Consider the following 14,088-nt stretch of genomic DNA (forward strand, 5'->3'; position numbering starts at 1 on the left):
ATTGACTCCCTTAACAAACATTGTTCTCTTTATTATAAAAATTATATCGAAATATATTCATAAGCCGGTCTACTGGTAATTCGAGCCTGTTCGATATTAAAAGTATTTTTGGAGCGGCTCACCCAGTATCTCCTCTAAAGTTCGTACAGCGTTTTGCGCATGCTTTTCCGTCGCCTCATCTTCGTCCTCAAGAAGTTCCGCCAGGAAGGGAACCGTTTCCGGTAAAAGAGGCATAAAGTCCACACCGAGTTTCCTTGCGATTTCAACCTGCAAATGCGAGACCCCGATTTAAATACCACAGTAATGCATTTTCTTCATAGCGTTGTCAAAGGAGATAAAAGAGCTTACCAGTGCACTCAGCGCAGTACTTCTGACGTGAGATTTGTTATGCCTAGTTTTCAACAAAATTTGGTAGACTAGCTGCTTGTGCAAAGAATCGTCAGGCGTTGCACCGGCAAAGGAAGCAACACATGGGACCAGAAGGTCCTTCGCTCTCCTTTCATATTCCTCGACGGTGCCCATGGTGTTTTCGATCTGGTCTATAATCGGCTGTGCCAGAGTCTCGAATCTTTCCTGATTTACAAAATTATGTGCATCATAAGTAAATACTCTATGTAAAGTCAAAAGAATGGCCTCGATCAGTTCCACCCTGTGAGCCTCGTCTTCCAGGAGAAATTCATTGGACTCCTCAGTCACGGCAAGATTATTGGTGCCGAGTAAAGTGGCGGCGTGGTTCAGGAACTGGCCGGCGAACAGTACAAACAGAGATTTCAAACATTCGGCGATGGTCGCCGAAAGTCTGTAGAACGTAATGTTCCTCTGCTTTTGATGAGGATTCCTCGCGGCCCAATCGTACAGTTTGTAGTAGAGTGGACGGAACGTGGCCTCGCTCAATTTCAAGACCAGTGCGACCAAAGACTTACTAGCGCATTCCTCGATCCTTTTTATATCCCTGGACATGTCTCCGCCTTCCTCGTCTATCTCCATGGAATGCTCGTCCTTCGCGAAGTCCTCTCGAAACTGTAGAACCTTCAGGAAGAAGGTGGTAAGGTCCTGTATAGCTGCGTTCAGATCTCCAGGTTGAATATTTGCAAAGGACTCGGCCAGGACGCTCATCAAAGGACCCACGCATTCGTAAGATTTATTCGAAATAAACGCGTCGTATGTTCTGCTCACAGCTGGTAGTAAGACCCTCAGTGGAATACAGTTGGACAACCTTTGAGCGGTCGCCTTCAAACGGGAAGCCACCAGCTCGATTTTTGGATGTTCCGTGTCCGTGTAAAGGGAGTTCAGTCTGGAGAGTTCAAACAGCAACTGATCCAAGTACAGGGAAAGGAAATTCCCAACGGATTCAACAATTTTCTGTAAGGCACTAACTATGCTGACGACTACCAAGTCTGGCACCTCCTGGTTGCACTGTTTCTCAAGGAGTCGCAAAATGGCTGGTACAAATTTATTAAGGGACTGTATCGCGTGAACGCGCATCGCACTGCACAATTCTGCAACGCACAATACTCCACTTGCCAAGACGGGACCATTCCGTGTCCTCACGAGTTCTGTGCTCAATTCCAAAATGGGTTTGAATGTGTTTGGATGGTCCGTGGCTAACGATTTGGCTAGTAACTTCAAGCTAATCAGGGCCGTTTGTTGAATCACTTCATAATCCGAAGATTTTGTTTTATCCTGTTCCTCGACTATACGTACAATGGCGTCTATTGTGCTCAGCAGGTCCTCATGATCGTATTGGTTAAATTTCTTCTGCTGGAGTCTCGCGTTCAGCAATTCCAAGGCTTTTCTGCGCACGGTTGTTATATCGTGTGCCAAGAGTCTCTTGATACTTGCTATGAATGTCTTGTTGGGTAGGAGTCCATTGACAACGTCGAGAACATCGTAGAGATGATGTAGCAGTACCTTCCAGTACTTCCCCTTAGATTTCCCAAGGTGAATGTCCGCGCTCTTTGATGCGCTCTGTATAAGCACTACAAGTTCGACAATTAGCTTATCGAATATATCATTCATAGCCGAGATCTCCGAGGAATCAAGGGATGCAACCCTAGTGACGAATTCCGGGGCTGAGAGCAGCGCGCTCAAGAACTGGACCAGGGTGTACTTGTAGTGTCTCAGTTGTTTCGCGGAATTGTTACTCACGTCGAAAATATGTTTACCAGGAAATGCCGGAAGTTGTTTACGACGTTCATCCTCAATTTCCACCGGAAGTAGTCGCATGAATTCCAGTAATTTCACGCAAATGCCAATGAGCTGCCGGGGTGAGAATTCATGGGATATACTCAAAGCGAATTCCAGTCGCTCTGATGATTTCTGTTGGTCCACCCCTTCGTTGCATTGCGATAGAACGTGACTCTCGAACGTCAGTAGATAAAATAGATGCAGATGATTCTCGAGAAGCTGCAGAAGCTTCACGAACAGTGGGACTCTGCGATGCTCTGGAATATCTGGTAACGAACTGATGAATACTCGCAGTATTTCACAGGCGTGTCTTTCGTTGTTGGCTGCATTGACAACTGGCACGATGGTTTCGATGGTTTTTGAAATGATCTGTATCGAGTATGCATCGTCCTGCCGAAGTACCGAGCTGCCCATAAAGGTGAATATGGGCATGATACTGTGCAAGGCCCTTTCCATGTCCGCCACCCTGAACAGTTCAACCAGTAGGAGAAGCGCGTGATGATGGGTTTGCGGGTTCCTGGAGGTTCTGATGCACTGCGCTATCAGATCCACGTGCAGATGGGCATCTGGAATTGGTAATGATTTTGTAGCCAAATGATAAATCGATGAGAGTAACAATTGATTCGTGTATTCCAGAGGGCTGTGCTCCTCGAATCCCAAACACATTCTCAAAAGGTCGAACAGAACCGGAAGTAACAACTCCTCTCTTTCAATATTGTCTGCTCGCTGAATAAATTCCAGAAGAGTAATGCCGCGTTTCCAATCTCGACTGTTGAACAATTCCGGATTTGGCATCGCCTGCTGCATCCTGGCCATTCTTATCTTCTTCACGGAATTTTGATCCGCGTTATCAGGAACCCTTGCCTTCTCCATTCTTTCCAATTCATCGACGACCAACTGCGCGTCGATTCGAATTCTTCTGACTGCTCTATTTCCGGCAGCGACTACATTTCCAATCTCACAGTCTGTCACTACGTCTACCAGTTTTGCCAAAATCTTACGCGAAAGCTGTGGGTCCACTTTGCTGACGGAATCGAAGAAAACTTCGTCTATCTGTTTAATCAGTATCACGCTTGGCGGTTGGTAACCCTTCTTCGTAAAAATTTGAGAATCATGTTGCATCATACTCTCTTCAAAAAGCTTCCAAACTTTATTGTTAGTCAAGGCCTTTGCTGTGATTCCAATAAAGTGCTCCAAGATATTCTTCAGTGCGTTGCCGGCGAATTTTTTCTGGGGATCAATCTTCAGGCGCTGAAGAAGCTCCAGTCCAAGAGGTGCAAGCTGTTCAAGAATGCTTGGTCCATTCACATGTGCCAATATGTCTAACAATTGTGAAACTATGTAAACTGGCGTATTTTTATCAACAATTATATCAAGCAATAGCGTACGGGCTTCCTGAAGTTTATTTCGCAATTTTCCACTGGTATGATGCTGAACGTCCGAATCCGGAGAGAGTAAGGTGTACAGAGCTAAAGAAAGCTGATCAGGATCAATAGTTATTTCGGATTTTCTGGCTGCAAGCTCGTGAAGTAGAGACGAAAATCCATCCATGGAAATATTGAAAGTTTGCGAAAGTTTCGTGAGTATTTCAACGGCTGCTTTTCTGCATTCGAGATTTTGACTGCTCAGTGCTAGCAACAGATTCGGCGTGAAAACTTTATCATTGAAAATCCACTGAACGAACTTGCTGCGATTTAACAGTGAAAGCGAAATTTGTATGCAGTGAAGTGAAGTCTGAGGTGAAATGGGCTTCGTGAAAAGTTGAGACAGGAAGCAAAGCATGTTTTCCACGGTAGAAAAGTGCCTTCTGAAGAAGATCTTCAAGCACCAGGCATAGTGCTCGCGCCATTCTTTATTAGCCATACCGTCAAAAAATATTTCTAGAATCCGTAAAACCAGTTCGCTGCGATCAGGATCATCTTCAAAATCCAATTTTGGATTTGTATTGAGATCCAAACGTCTGTGAACCATCTCCATTACGTAAGTGCCAACTTGTAATGGCAATATACCTCTCGACGTCAATTCTAGGGCAGCTTCTATTTTGTCGCCATTAAGCTGATTGCATCCTGGTAGAGGTTCCACGTGTGGATACTGCTTAATCATTTGAGACGCTATTTCTATGACTTCTCTGGCGACCAGCGGCTGCAAAGAACCAACCGGAACCCTGCATACTGAACCAAGTAGGATCATATTGAAGAACATGGATGCGGCATCCCCATGTGCAGACTGAAGCTTCATCGTGCTCAATATATTTGACGTCGGCGGTAACAAATCCCATTTGAGAATATTGTGAAAAGCTGCCGATGATATGGATTCCGCATTGGGACATTTTCCCGCATCTTCCAACACTCTTTGCATATACATATTATTTTTGGCAAAGTCTGACTTGAGAACTTGTATGGCTATGTTGACTTCGTCTTTGTTCTTCGGAAAAAGAGAGGGAAGAGCGGCGATGAAGATACTGGTATCGTTCCCTTTTTCGCAAAGGTCCAGTAATATTTTTAAGGCCGGCTTCAGAAGTATCATTCGCGAACTTATATGGCATTTCGAGAGAAGAATCATGAGTTCTTCCGTCAGGGTATCTATAGTAAATAGACTTTTCAAACGATTTGTGGATATGTTGAGTAATGCGTGAACAACCCGGACGTCATCGTCGCTAAACCTTGCAAGCAATGATTTGTTGATCGTGTCTTTAAAACTCTCAGAGATGTGCACCTCGTCCTTGGCAATAGCCATCAAGCCAGCGATCCGATGTTCCGCGTTAACATGATTCAGACGATTAAAAATATCCAGAGATTCCTTTGCATCTCGCGCTCCAGAATGCCAGGTCATTAGAAAATGAAGGGCCTTCCTTGCCCCTATTTGCGTCTCACTGAATCTCATTAAATTCTTTAGATAGTTGTCGAACCTAACTGGATAACGTATCTCCAATGTCTGATAGAGTTCCGCAAGAACATCCTTTACTTTCTGCGGAGTTTTTTTCGAGAGGGTATCCTTCCTCAACGAATTCTTTAATATAGCATCTACTTCCTCGTCGCTTAAGCTAATACGATTGAACATGTCCTTCAACATCGTCTGGATTTTTTCCGTTTCATTTGGATCTTTCAAAATATACCGGATTATACCCTCCAGCAGTAGGGGAACTAGTTGCGCCACCTTAACTCCAGTAGACTGAATCTTTGCTAAATCTTCTGTAAACCAGGTGAGCTCCAAGAATCGCTGTACAAACTTCTCGGGAATAAATGTCAGAGAATTAGATCGTGATTCACAAAAGACTAGCAGAACCAAAAGCACGTCTCGGTGTAATTCGGCTCTCTCAAATGCCTTCAGCATAAGGGCTTCTGCTGTCTTGTCATTTAACTGAACTTTAGTAAACAACTTTGCAACAATCATATAGCTACTTGCTGCGTAATCAGTTATCGGACTTGCCAACCCTTGTATCAAAGAAGGCAGTATGTGCGTTATTTGAACTTCAGTAATGTTTGAAACGCGATCAATCATGCCGATCAGGGTTGTCGTGTAAAAGGCATAAAGCGTATTCAAACAACTGGCTTGATTGGAATACGTTCGTGTTGCCTTAATTACATGAGTACATATTAATTTTAGAAAAGCATTATCGGATGATACTCGATTTAAAAGGGTAATCGTGGAGAGAGGCACACCTGGTTTTTGCAATGGCGCTAACCAATGCCATTTGTCACTTGGTTCAGATACATCCACTATCTGCAATGCCCTGGCGAATAAAGAAAGCTTTGAATACTTTTGAAATAAAACAGAGTTGAGTGAAACTTACCGTACAAATATTCGTGTCTCATGGTAAGGAAGTATAAGCATTAGAAAGTGATCCCTGTTGAACTGCTGAATATGAAATCTGTGTATTAGCCATTCCAAGGCCTTGTGTGCAGTATTCAGTAAGAAATATGGTGACAACAAAATACAAAATTCTTCAATACGACTATTGATTTGCTCGTTAATTTTTGTATCATGAACGGATCTCTCCAAGTTCAAAGAACTTTGAGCAAATAACGTACCCTCAAATTGTCGAAATAAATTATTTAGTTTGATTAACTCTTGGAGACCACTTCGTCCTGAAACAACAATAACCCATACCTTGCATTTATGCATATTTGTATTGTCATTACAGATATATATTACAATACCAACCTACATTTAGTTATATTTTACTAACTTCATCAATTACTTAATTATAATAGTTTTAAAAAGAGCACTTACCAATACTGAGTACTGTCTCTCTATCCAACTCAGCAGCATCCTTAGGGTCAAATAATAAACTGGCCCGCTTTTTCTGTTGAATCAAAAGTCCAGTTTGAGGAGTTTTAAGTTTTTTCAATTGTTCTGCGAGTGACGTTGCCATTCTACATTAAAAAGAGAAGGTTTTATGGCAAATTTAAATTATATATTAGATAAATTCGCTCTGGTCACTGCTTATAACCTTACAATAGCAGCGACTACATAACGAAATTCAAATAAAGAACGGAACAGCACAATTGACTTACCTGCAGCACTATATGTATATCCTTTACTGTACAATATATCACTGATTAGAATAAACAAGACTACTTTCACTAATTTATATTAGACGTAACTTTACAAGCAAAGTACTGTACATGGTATTTCATAAAGTGGCATAAATTCATCCAAGCCATGCACGTCGTCTCTGTGCACGTGTTTCGAGCAACCACGCGCTATGAAGATGGCGGTTACCATTGTCGGTAATAAAGAAAATGCCAAAATGATCAACTCTAAAGTGAATTAAAAATTTGCAAATAAATTCATAGTTTATTCTGTGATAATTAAAACTACTTTTTATTCAGTGTACAGAATATGATATAAATTGTCGTACAAATTCTTCCTTTCCACTGTGTCGACGTTTGGCTAATATTCAGACTACATACTTTTAACCACAAAACGGTAGCGGGTTTCTTTCTACATGCAAGGTATGTAAGTACATGTCTATAAAAAATTCTAAGATTATTTTGGAAAAAATTGGTGAAGAATCAAAAACTAATAAATGAAAAAAAAAATTATGTAGCGCTGTACTACGAGAATTCACTGCAGTCCCTTGAACGGGCTTCCGGTTCGTTTTCTGACAAGTGGGTAATAGCTGCCTGACATTTCGCCTGTATTAAATTTGCGAATGTTCAAGCACGGGCTCTTTTTCCATAATACAATGCATCGGTAATATTGATACGAACTGAATTCATCGATACTATTAGGTTAGAGTGCAGCCCGAAATTTTGTCGATTGTATTTAATGTATGGAAGGTAAGAGGTTTTACGGTATGAATTGGAATTTATCGTCAGGCGTGCACCCGGTGGGGGTTAGAGTTACATTTATGCATTATACGAGATTCATTTTAATAATATACAGTTTCAGAAGATCCAGGCTGCTTTGGCAAGATGATCAAACCAAGACAGGAAATTAGGCCCTATGAATATCCACAGACTGTGTAAGTTGTAATTATGATGATAGTTTCGCTATCTCTGCACTTCAATTTCAACACATCTAAGGAGGGTGCTTATTAACTTCCTGTGATTCGATTAATTTGTGTTGTTGGTATTTCAGGGAATTCAGTGGTCAAGAGGATCAGCATTCCATTGAGTTGGACAGTACCAATGTTACCATTATTCCATCATCTGGAGGTCATGATCATGGCAGTTCGAAAGTCAAATTGAAAAATATAGTAGATTTCACATGGGAACATAGGTTCTACACAGGGCAGCTATTAGCTGTTCATATGTCAGGGAAATATCTTGCCTATGGCATCAAAGGTAATTCAGCACTAAGTCAGAAGCACTGATGTATTTGCCAAATTCTCATATATCTCATCTATATACACAGCTGCATCTGGCGGGGGTATGGTCAGAGTTGTTAATAAAGAAATGGAACAAAGAGCATTATTGAGAGGCATGAATGGATCCATACAAGATCTTGCCTTTGCCCACATCTCGCACGCAATTTTGGCTTGTGTGGATTATATAGGATGTTTGTTCGTGTATTCCATTGAATCAACGTCTACCAAGTTGGTGTGTAATCTGATATTGCAAGTCGATGCAGAAGACATATCACCTACAAGTCACAGAGTCATCTGGTGTCCCTATATCCCAGAGGATGAATCTGGAGATTCTGACGAAGTTTCAAAACTTCTTGTATTAACACGGGGCTCAAAAGCTGAATTATGGTCAATTGCAAATGTCGCAGCACGAAAGGGTCCTGGCCCCATACAAGTAACATATTTATTTTACCATCGCATACTGATTCTTCAATATGATGAATATACTTTACTAAATCATTTTATATTAGGCTACAGATCACACAATAAAGGAAACCGGTGGTATGCTAGAGATCAGCCAGCACACAGGAGCAATTATAGAAGCTACATTCAGCCCAGACGGTACAGCTCTGGCTACAGCTAGTTTAGATGGGGAGGTAAAGTTCTTTCAGGTATATATGCATGGTAATTCATGCGCTGGCCAAACGCAGCCACGATGTTTGCACCAGTGGAGGCCACACGACGGACGTCCGATATCTTGTTTATTTTTTCTTGACGACCACAAGAGCTATCAGCCCGAGTGAGTACCTGCAAAATTGAAACTGCCTATTCTGCACAGCGTAACCGTGTAATATACTGAATGCGAAATTTACTCTACAGCGCCCAATTCTGGAGATTTGCAATAACGGGATGCGACAATAATTCAGAATTAAAAGTATGGTCTTGCGAATTGTGGACATGCCTCCAAACAATAAAATTTGAGCCAACACCTACCACCGGCAAGATGCCCGTTTTGAAAGCTGGCCTAGACCTCAGTGCCGGATACTTGTTACTCTCAGACATATACAACAAAGTTTTATATATACTGAGTCTAGCGAAAGACAGTGGCGAAGCACTCGCATGTGTCAGTACCGTTTCCGAGTTCCTTCTACCATACCCCATACTGAGTTTTGGCATTGTCGATGCCGGTCAGCGCAGAGTCCGACCCACAGGAGAGTCTCTCGAAGATCTTTGCCCGTGCGAGGACGATATTGAAGATCAGCTGGTGGTACGCATGTACCTTGTCCAGCCAAAGTCTCTTCAGGAGTGCCACATCGCATTCAGGCCGGCCACGCATGTTAGTGGTTCGTGCCTTATGGATACACTCACTCACGATTCCCTCGATTATTCGGAAGATCTACCGGATATGGGAACGGTTAATCACAATGGAAATGCCGAAGAAGAAAATGGCGAGGAGGATCGTTCCGTCTCTACAACCATGGAAGCATCCGCGAATCACAATGCCGGATTGAATCTTATGACTCCCGACGCTTTTAGTTCTCCTGCTAAAAAAGATGGCAATACTCTCGATTCGAATCCTGCCAGTCCGGATTTGGAAAATGTACTCTCCGGTAGTCCATCCTTGGCTCAAGCCGTACAGGCTTTGAATGCATCCGATCCACCATTAGCCACGAGTGAAGTTGAGGAACAAGCACCAGCAAGTGGTGGAAGCAGCCCTTCGAGGGAAGTGCGGGAAATTCTGTCACTAGCGGAACCTGAACCCGAAGAGGAAGTCAAACCAGAATTTGTTCTCGACGACGACGACATTTGGGAGCATACCCCACCAGTTTTATTAAAGGATGTCAGTGTGCATGCAATGCAAGAGACGGAGGAATTTCCCGAGGAAGAGGATAATGATGAACGACGAACATTATCCAAGGCAGGAGTGGAATCGAATGTCGGCCTGAATACTGCTGACAAGAATTGGCGCATGACGAACGACAGTCATATGCTGGCATTGAACAGAAAGTTGGATTCTCTTCTCGAGACAGTACAGAATCAGCGTCAGGAACTCAGGGAATTGAGAACAGAAGTTACCCGGTTGCGCCAGACAACACCAGTGACGACGAGGATCGAATCTGCCCTAACCAGGGCGTCCCAGCAACAGAACGCCTCTCTAGAGCAAGCGATGCACAGCCAACTGACTCGACAACAGGAAGTCCTGAGTTCTCTCGAGAATACGATCAAAGAGAAGATCTTCACGAGTCTTCCACGAATGCTGGAATATGGTGTAGAACCTCTGAGGCATCAACTGGCACAGATAGACGATGTCCTTAAGGATAGTTTGACAGAACTGATAAACGGCTCGCAATTAAAAGATACGCTTGCACTGGTAGCAGCTAATTCGGCTAAAACAGCTTTGGACATCGCTTTCAAGGAGTCCTTCACAAACGTTTTACTTCCTGGTATGGAGAGAGCTTGTCAAAATATGTTTAGGCAGGTGCAGGATGCCTTTGCCAAAGGCACGCAAGAGTGTAAGAATTTTCTACAGATTTTTAATTCTTTTATTTTTTATAATATAATTAAGCTGAGATTTTTTTTCATTCGTTTCTCCTTTGAAGATCTGCAAAAGGTGGAACAGCTCCTGATAAAACAAGCCCAGCGAAATAATGAACAACAGAGTGCAATTCTGGCTACATCCGTTCGAGAAGAACTGCAAAACGAATTGACCAGAGGCCTATCTGCGATTCAGGAAGGAACAGCTAGAACGGTTCGTGACTCCATCCGGGAGCATCTCAATCAACATTTCACAGAACTGAGTGGAGCGCGGTAAGCTATCTATAATGCGCACCTTGAGAAATTAAAAAATACTACAAAGATTTCATTACGAAATTATTTCCTGCAGATCTCGAGCCACTACACCTGGAATCCCTGTTCCTGCCGTGGCCGATGCGCAAGCCCGTGTCCTGTCCCTTCTTCAGCGTGGTCAATTGAATGCCGCGTTTCAACAGGCTCTTAGTGCTAGCGACCTAGGACTCGTAGTCCTAGTATGCGATCGCACTGAACCTTCTCGTGTCTTTTCGTGTCCCCTGGGTCCACAGGGTCAAGGATCCAGATGTATTCTACAACAGCCTGTGATCCTTTCTCTTGTTCAGCAACTCTCCGCCGACCTAGGACACCGTACCGAACTTAAGCACAGGTAACTGACACTAAAAAAAATATTTAACAGGTATATTAAAGAGATTGTTCTTAGATGGCTGGAAGAAGCGATCCTCAACCTGGATCCTACTGATCCCGTAACGCGGGAACACATGGGCAACGTATTAATGACTCTTCAAAATCAATTGGCCACTTTCGTAGCAGCGAACCCGAATCATCGATCAGCCAGACGTATGAAGATGCTGGCTATGGGTGCCAGAGCGCTTCTAAATCAACACCCTTGACCGACATGTCATTGAAAACGCACTTAGATTACTCTTAAGGTTTTAACAATTTCTAATAAGGAATGGTCGGATGAATTTACGCGTATTTCAACGTCAAAGCAATATCGCGAGCTGCGCGTTCAAGACTGGGATTCTTGTTGCAATTCACTTAAAGTGAAGAGGAGGAGTGTGCGTTCCGATTCAATCCGATACTATTCCTACTCTCGGCTCTCCGCTTATATTTTTCTTCGTCTCTCCTCCCTCATACTTCATCCAAAATACTTTATCAAGTGACGCGAACTCGGACTTAGTCTAGACTGAGAAGCAACTTCGGTTTGGGTTTCGCAAGAATTTTCCTTATACGTTTAAGACCCAAATAAGGATTGAATTGGAAATTCAATCATGAGACTGTGTAATGTTCGCGGTTTTCTTTTCTTGACGGACACAGCTTTTTGCAGACATTTCCTTCTAGTGCTCTGCAAATTAGCTAGTGTTACATACTATTTACCTACTCGTAGATTCTCCAATTTTCACGTGTACATTGATAATTGTCCTAGACACTTTTTAATCTATTTTTTTTCAACTCTTCTTGAGGCAATTTGTATTCTTCACTGACTTATTTTTTCATTCACTTCGCACTGTCAGATATTTTTAAATTCCATTCGATCAACACTGTGAAAGGTATCCAACAATTTCGTGGAGGGTATCTTCTCTTCCTTTTCTTTTTTTTTTTTATATTTGTTACATTATTCTACACATGGAAGTTCCTATTAAAGGATTGCGTTCGCTGCAAGAATTCAATCTTGCAAACAAATCGTTTTCGCAAACTGGAATATAGCTATTTCCTATTTTTCAAATACATTTTTTTATTTAAGATCAATTCTTTTATTCGTTTTGTACCATCGGCAAGTCTGTCATACTCTATTTTGGTATTATCTTACTTCTACGATAGCGTAACAGCGATTCAGCCAACTACCTTGATATATCCGCTAAACATTTTCTCTGAAGGAGTGATATAATGAAGGGGAAAAAATAGATATGTTATAGCTTGCAGCAGTCAGAGTTAAGCAAATACTTTATTCTTATTAATTAAAATTGAAGAAAAAAATTGTATTATAAATAATAAAGCAGTTTCGTACGAATTCAACGATAGAATGGATTATGATGACGACGACATCGACGTCGGCTTTAAAGCTTCTATTATGTGCGTTGCCAATTTCACCCTCTTTCTCTTCCTCACCTTTCCCGTTTTATTCGTATTCGTCGCAGTTTCCGTTGCTGATTTCTTCTTTTTCTTACAGCTCAAAGGATTCGGGCCACCTTTCTTTCGTTTCTTCTTAGACCTCACGTCACTTTCTTCAGCCAACCCCGATTTCTCTTTCAGAACCTTCAAGGTTTCTTCTTGTTGAACATTTATTCCAACAGCCCTTCGTAATTCTGCCGCCCGATTACGGCTAGCCTGAGAGGGTGGTTCCAAGGTTGGTGCTTTGCCGTGCAAGTAGATCAAAGGAACACCGGGCACTTTCCGCACGTGTTCCTGAAGATCGCGATCTTGCGTGGCAATGATGTACCTGCGAAAAAATAACATTATTTCCATGTGAAACAAGTCTTAAAAAATTACTAAGAAAAAGTATAGTTACTGCGGACCTCGATGGGTTTTCCTTTCCAAGCATGGACAGTAAACACTTGGATCCAGAAACTGGCTGTTTCTCATGTCCGCATTTATGCACTGCAAACTGTTTAACAATGAGCATCGCGCCAAACACTTTTGATCCCAGCTTTTCCGTTTCCAAAATTACGCATTGTGTACTCAACAGTTTCGTCTCCGCTTGCAAGTATTTAGGTAGCTGGTCTTGGATATTGAATTTATTCTGAAAGAAAATAGTTGACAACTCTTAACATTTAAATAATAGCAATATGGAATTCTAATTAGTACTACTTTTGAATAATTGTACCGCCCTGTACTATAATCTCTAATAAGTCACATTCAATTTAATGAGAACGCGACAAGCCGCAGGTCAATAACTTTAACCGCTTAAAAGTTTCAGTAATGAGTGCTAAAAAATAGATTAAAATTTTTCATTCAATTCATGAAGTCATAATTCTCCGACAAACATTCCTTCCATATTTAATTAGTATGAAAAAGTCAGTGAGTCGAGATTCTTGTTTTACACTAAATAACCAGAAACCCAACGCTTGCCCCGCGATAATAAAGTAATTCAAAAATCTAGTGACAAACAGTAGATAACATAATTTTCTTAGAAAGAAATAGCTCGATCAGACTGTACCAGTTAATCGAGAATAAAATTACTCAACTTTCTTACGATGTGTCAAATGTCACAAACATAACCTCTAAATGAAAGAAAGCGTTGAGACTTACTTGAAGCGCAGCAAAAGAAAACGTTCCGTCGATCAGCACTTGATATGGTTGTCGAAATTTAAAGTTATTTACGTAAAAGGCAAGATTTTTCTGTACTTTTTTATGTCGAGAAATCTTCATAGTGCCAGAATTATTCTAAACGGGGAACGTGTACGAAATTCATTGAAAACATGGAGCGACAAACACGTGGTTCGCGAAGCCTAGGCGCGGTGGGTTCAAACGTTGTATAGCCCTTGTAGAAGTAGACGAGGAACTACTAACCATCGTAATTCCGGCCATTGCTCCTAGGAGTGCCATAACGTCATATATATATTTTCAAAGGCGAA

The 14,088-nt window shown here is 41.9% G+C and overlaps 3 protein-coding genes across 9 annotated transcripts; 1 reads left to right on the forward strand and 2 right to left on the reverse strand.

The window, feature by feature from the left end:
- Positions 1-10: 10 nt before the first annotated feature.
- On the reverse strand, positions 11-6,862 carry LOC107275059 (HEAT repeat-containing protein 1). 2 transcript variants are annotated; one of them, XM_015754807.2, is made up of 5 exons: positions 6,705-6,862; positions 6,421-6,563; positions 5,981-6,275; positions 349-5,920; positions 11-267 (listed from the first exon to the last, which is right to left on the reverse strand). In XM_015754807.2, exons 2-5 carry the CDS (start codon positions 6,560-6,562, stop codon positions 97-99), a joined length of 6,180 nt encoding a protein of 2,059 aa, XP_015610293.1. In that variant the 5' UTR covers position 6,563; positions 6,705-6,862; the 3' UTR covers positions 11-96. The 2 variants fall into 2 exon arrangements, with proteins under 2 accessions (XP_015610293.1, XP_024935549.1); XM_025079781.1 differs by lacking the exons at positions 6,421-6,563; positions 6,705-6,862 and having other exon boundaries at positions 349-5,910; positions 5,981-6,102.
- A 121-nt stretch (positions 6,863-6,983) lies between these two features.
- LOC107275060 (enhancer of mRNA-decapping protein 4) lies at positions 6,984-12,524 on the forward strand. Of its 6 annotated transcripts, none has more exons than XM_025079785.1 (10): positions 7,034-7,145; positions 7,241-7,487; positions 7,579-7,657; positions 7,774-7,979; positions 8,050-8,435; positions 8,512-8,780; positions 8,861-10,494; positions 10,582-10,789; positions 10,866-11,159; positions 11,214-12,524. In XM_025079785.1, the coding sequence occupies exons 2-10, from the start codon at positions 7,466-7,468 to the stop codon at positions 11,401-11,403; spliced, it is 3,288 nt and encodes a 1,095-aa protein (XP_024935553.1). In that variant the 5' UTR covers positions 7,034-7,145; positions 7,241-7,465; the 3' UTR covers positions 11,404-12,524. The 6 variants fall into 6 exon arrangements, with proteins under 6 accessions (XP_015610298.1, XP_015610295.1, XP_024935553.1 ...); XM_025079786.1 differs by having other exon boundaries at positions 7,585-7,657; XM_015754808.2 differs by having other exon boundaries at positions 7,241-7,472.
- LOC107275062 (rRNA-processing protein UTP23 homolog) lies at positions 12,440-14,078 on the reverse strand. The gene is made up of 3 exons (XM_015754814.2): positions 13,763-14,078; positions 13,030-13,253; positions 12,440-12,953 (listed from the first exon to the last, which is right to left on the reverse strand). The coding sequence occupies exons 1-3, from the start codon at positions 13,880-13,882 to the stop codon at positions 12,542-12,544; spliced, it is 756 nt and encodes a 251-aa protein (XP_015610300.1). The 5' UTR covers positions 13,883-14,078; the 3' UTR covers positions 12,440-12,541.
- Positions 14,079-14,088: the final 10 nt, after the last annotated feature.

This window comes from Cephus cinctus, unplaced genomic scaffold (genome assembly GCF_000341935.2).
Source record: "Cephus cinctus unplaced genomic scaffold, Ccin1 Ccin1_scaffold0123, whole genome shotgun sequence".
Taxonomy (NCBI): Eukaryota; Metazoa; Arthropoda; class Insecta; order Hymenoptera; family Cephidae; genus Cephus; species Cephus cinctus.

Coding starts and splice junctions, on each gene's coding strand:
- LOC107275062 (XM_015754814.2), bottom strand. CDS start 13,882: ATGAAGATTTCTCGACATAAAAAAGTACAGAAAAATCTTGCCTTTTAC. Junction 13,254..13,762: donor TTTCTTTTGCTGCGCTTCAA/GTAAGTCTCAAC, acceptor ATTTTCTTTCAG/AATAAATTCAATATCCAAGA. Junction 12,954..13,029: donor GGAAAGGAAAACCCATCGAG/GTCCGCAGTAAC, acceptor ATTTTTTCGCAG/GTACATCATTGCCACGCAAG.
- LOC107275059 (XM_015754807.2), bottom strand. CDS start 6,562: ATGGCAACGTCACTCGCAGAACAATTGAAAAAACTTAAAACTCCTCAA. Junction 6,276..6,420: donor AGAGACAGTACTCAGTATTG/GTAAGTGCTCTT, acceptor TTGTTGTTTCAG/GACGAAGTGGTCTCCAAGAG. Junction 268..348: donor GTACTGCGCTGAGTGCACTG/GTAAGCTCTTTT, acceptor TCGCATTTGCAG/GTTGAAATCGCAAGGAAACT.
- LOC107275060 (XM_025079785.1), top strand. CDS start 7,466: ATGGAAGGTAAGAGGTTTTACG. Junction 7,658..7,773: donor TATGAATATCCACAGACTGT/GTAAGTTGTAAT, acceptor TTGGTATTTCAG/GGAATTCAGTGGTCAAGAGG. Junction 10,495..10,581: donor TGCCAAAGGCACGCAAGAGT/GTAAGAATTTTC, acceptor TCTCCTTTGAAG/ATCTGCAAAAGGTGGAACAG.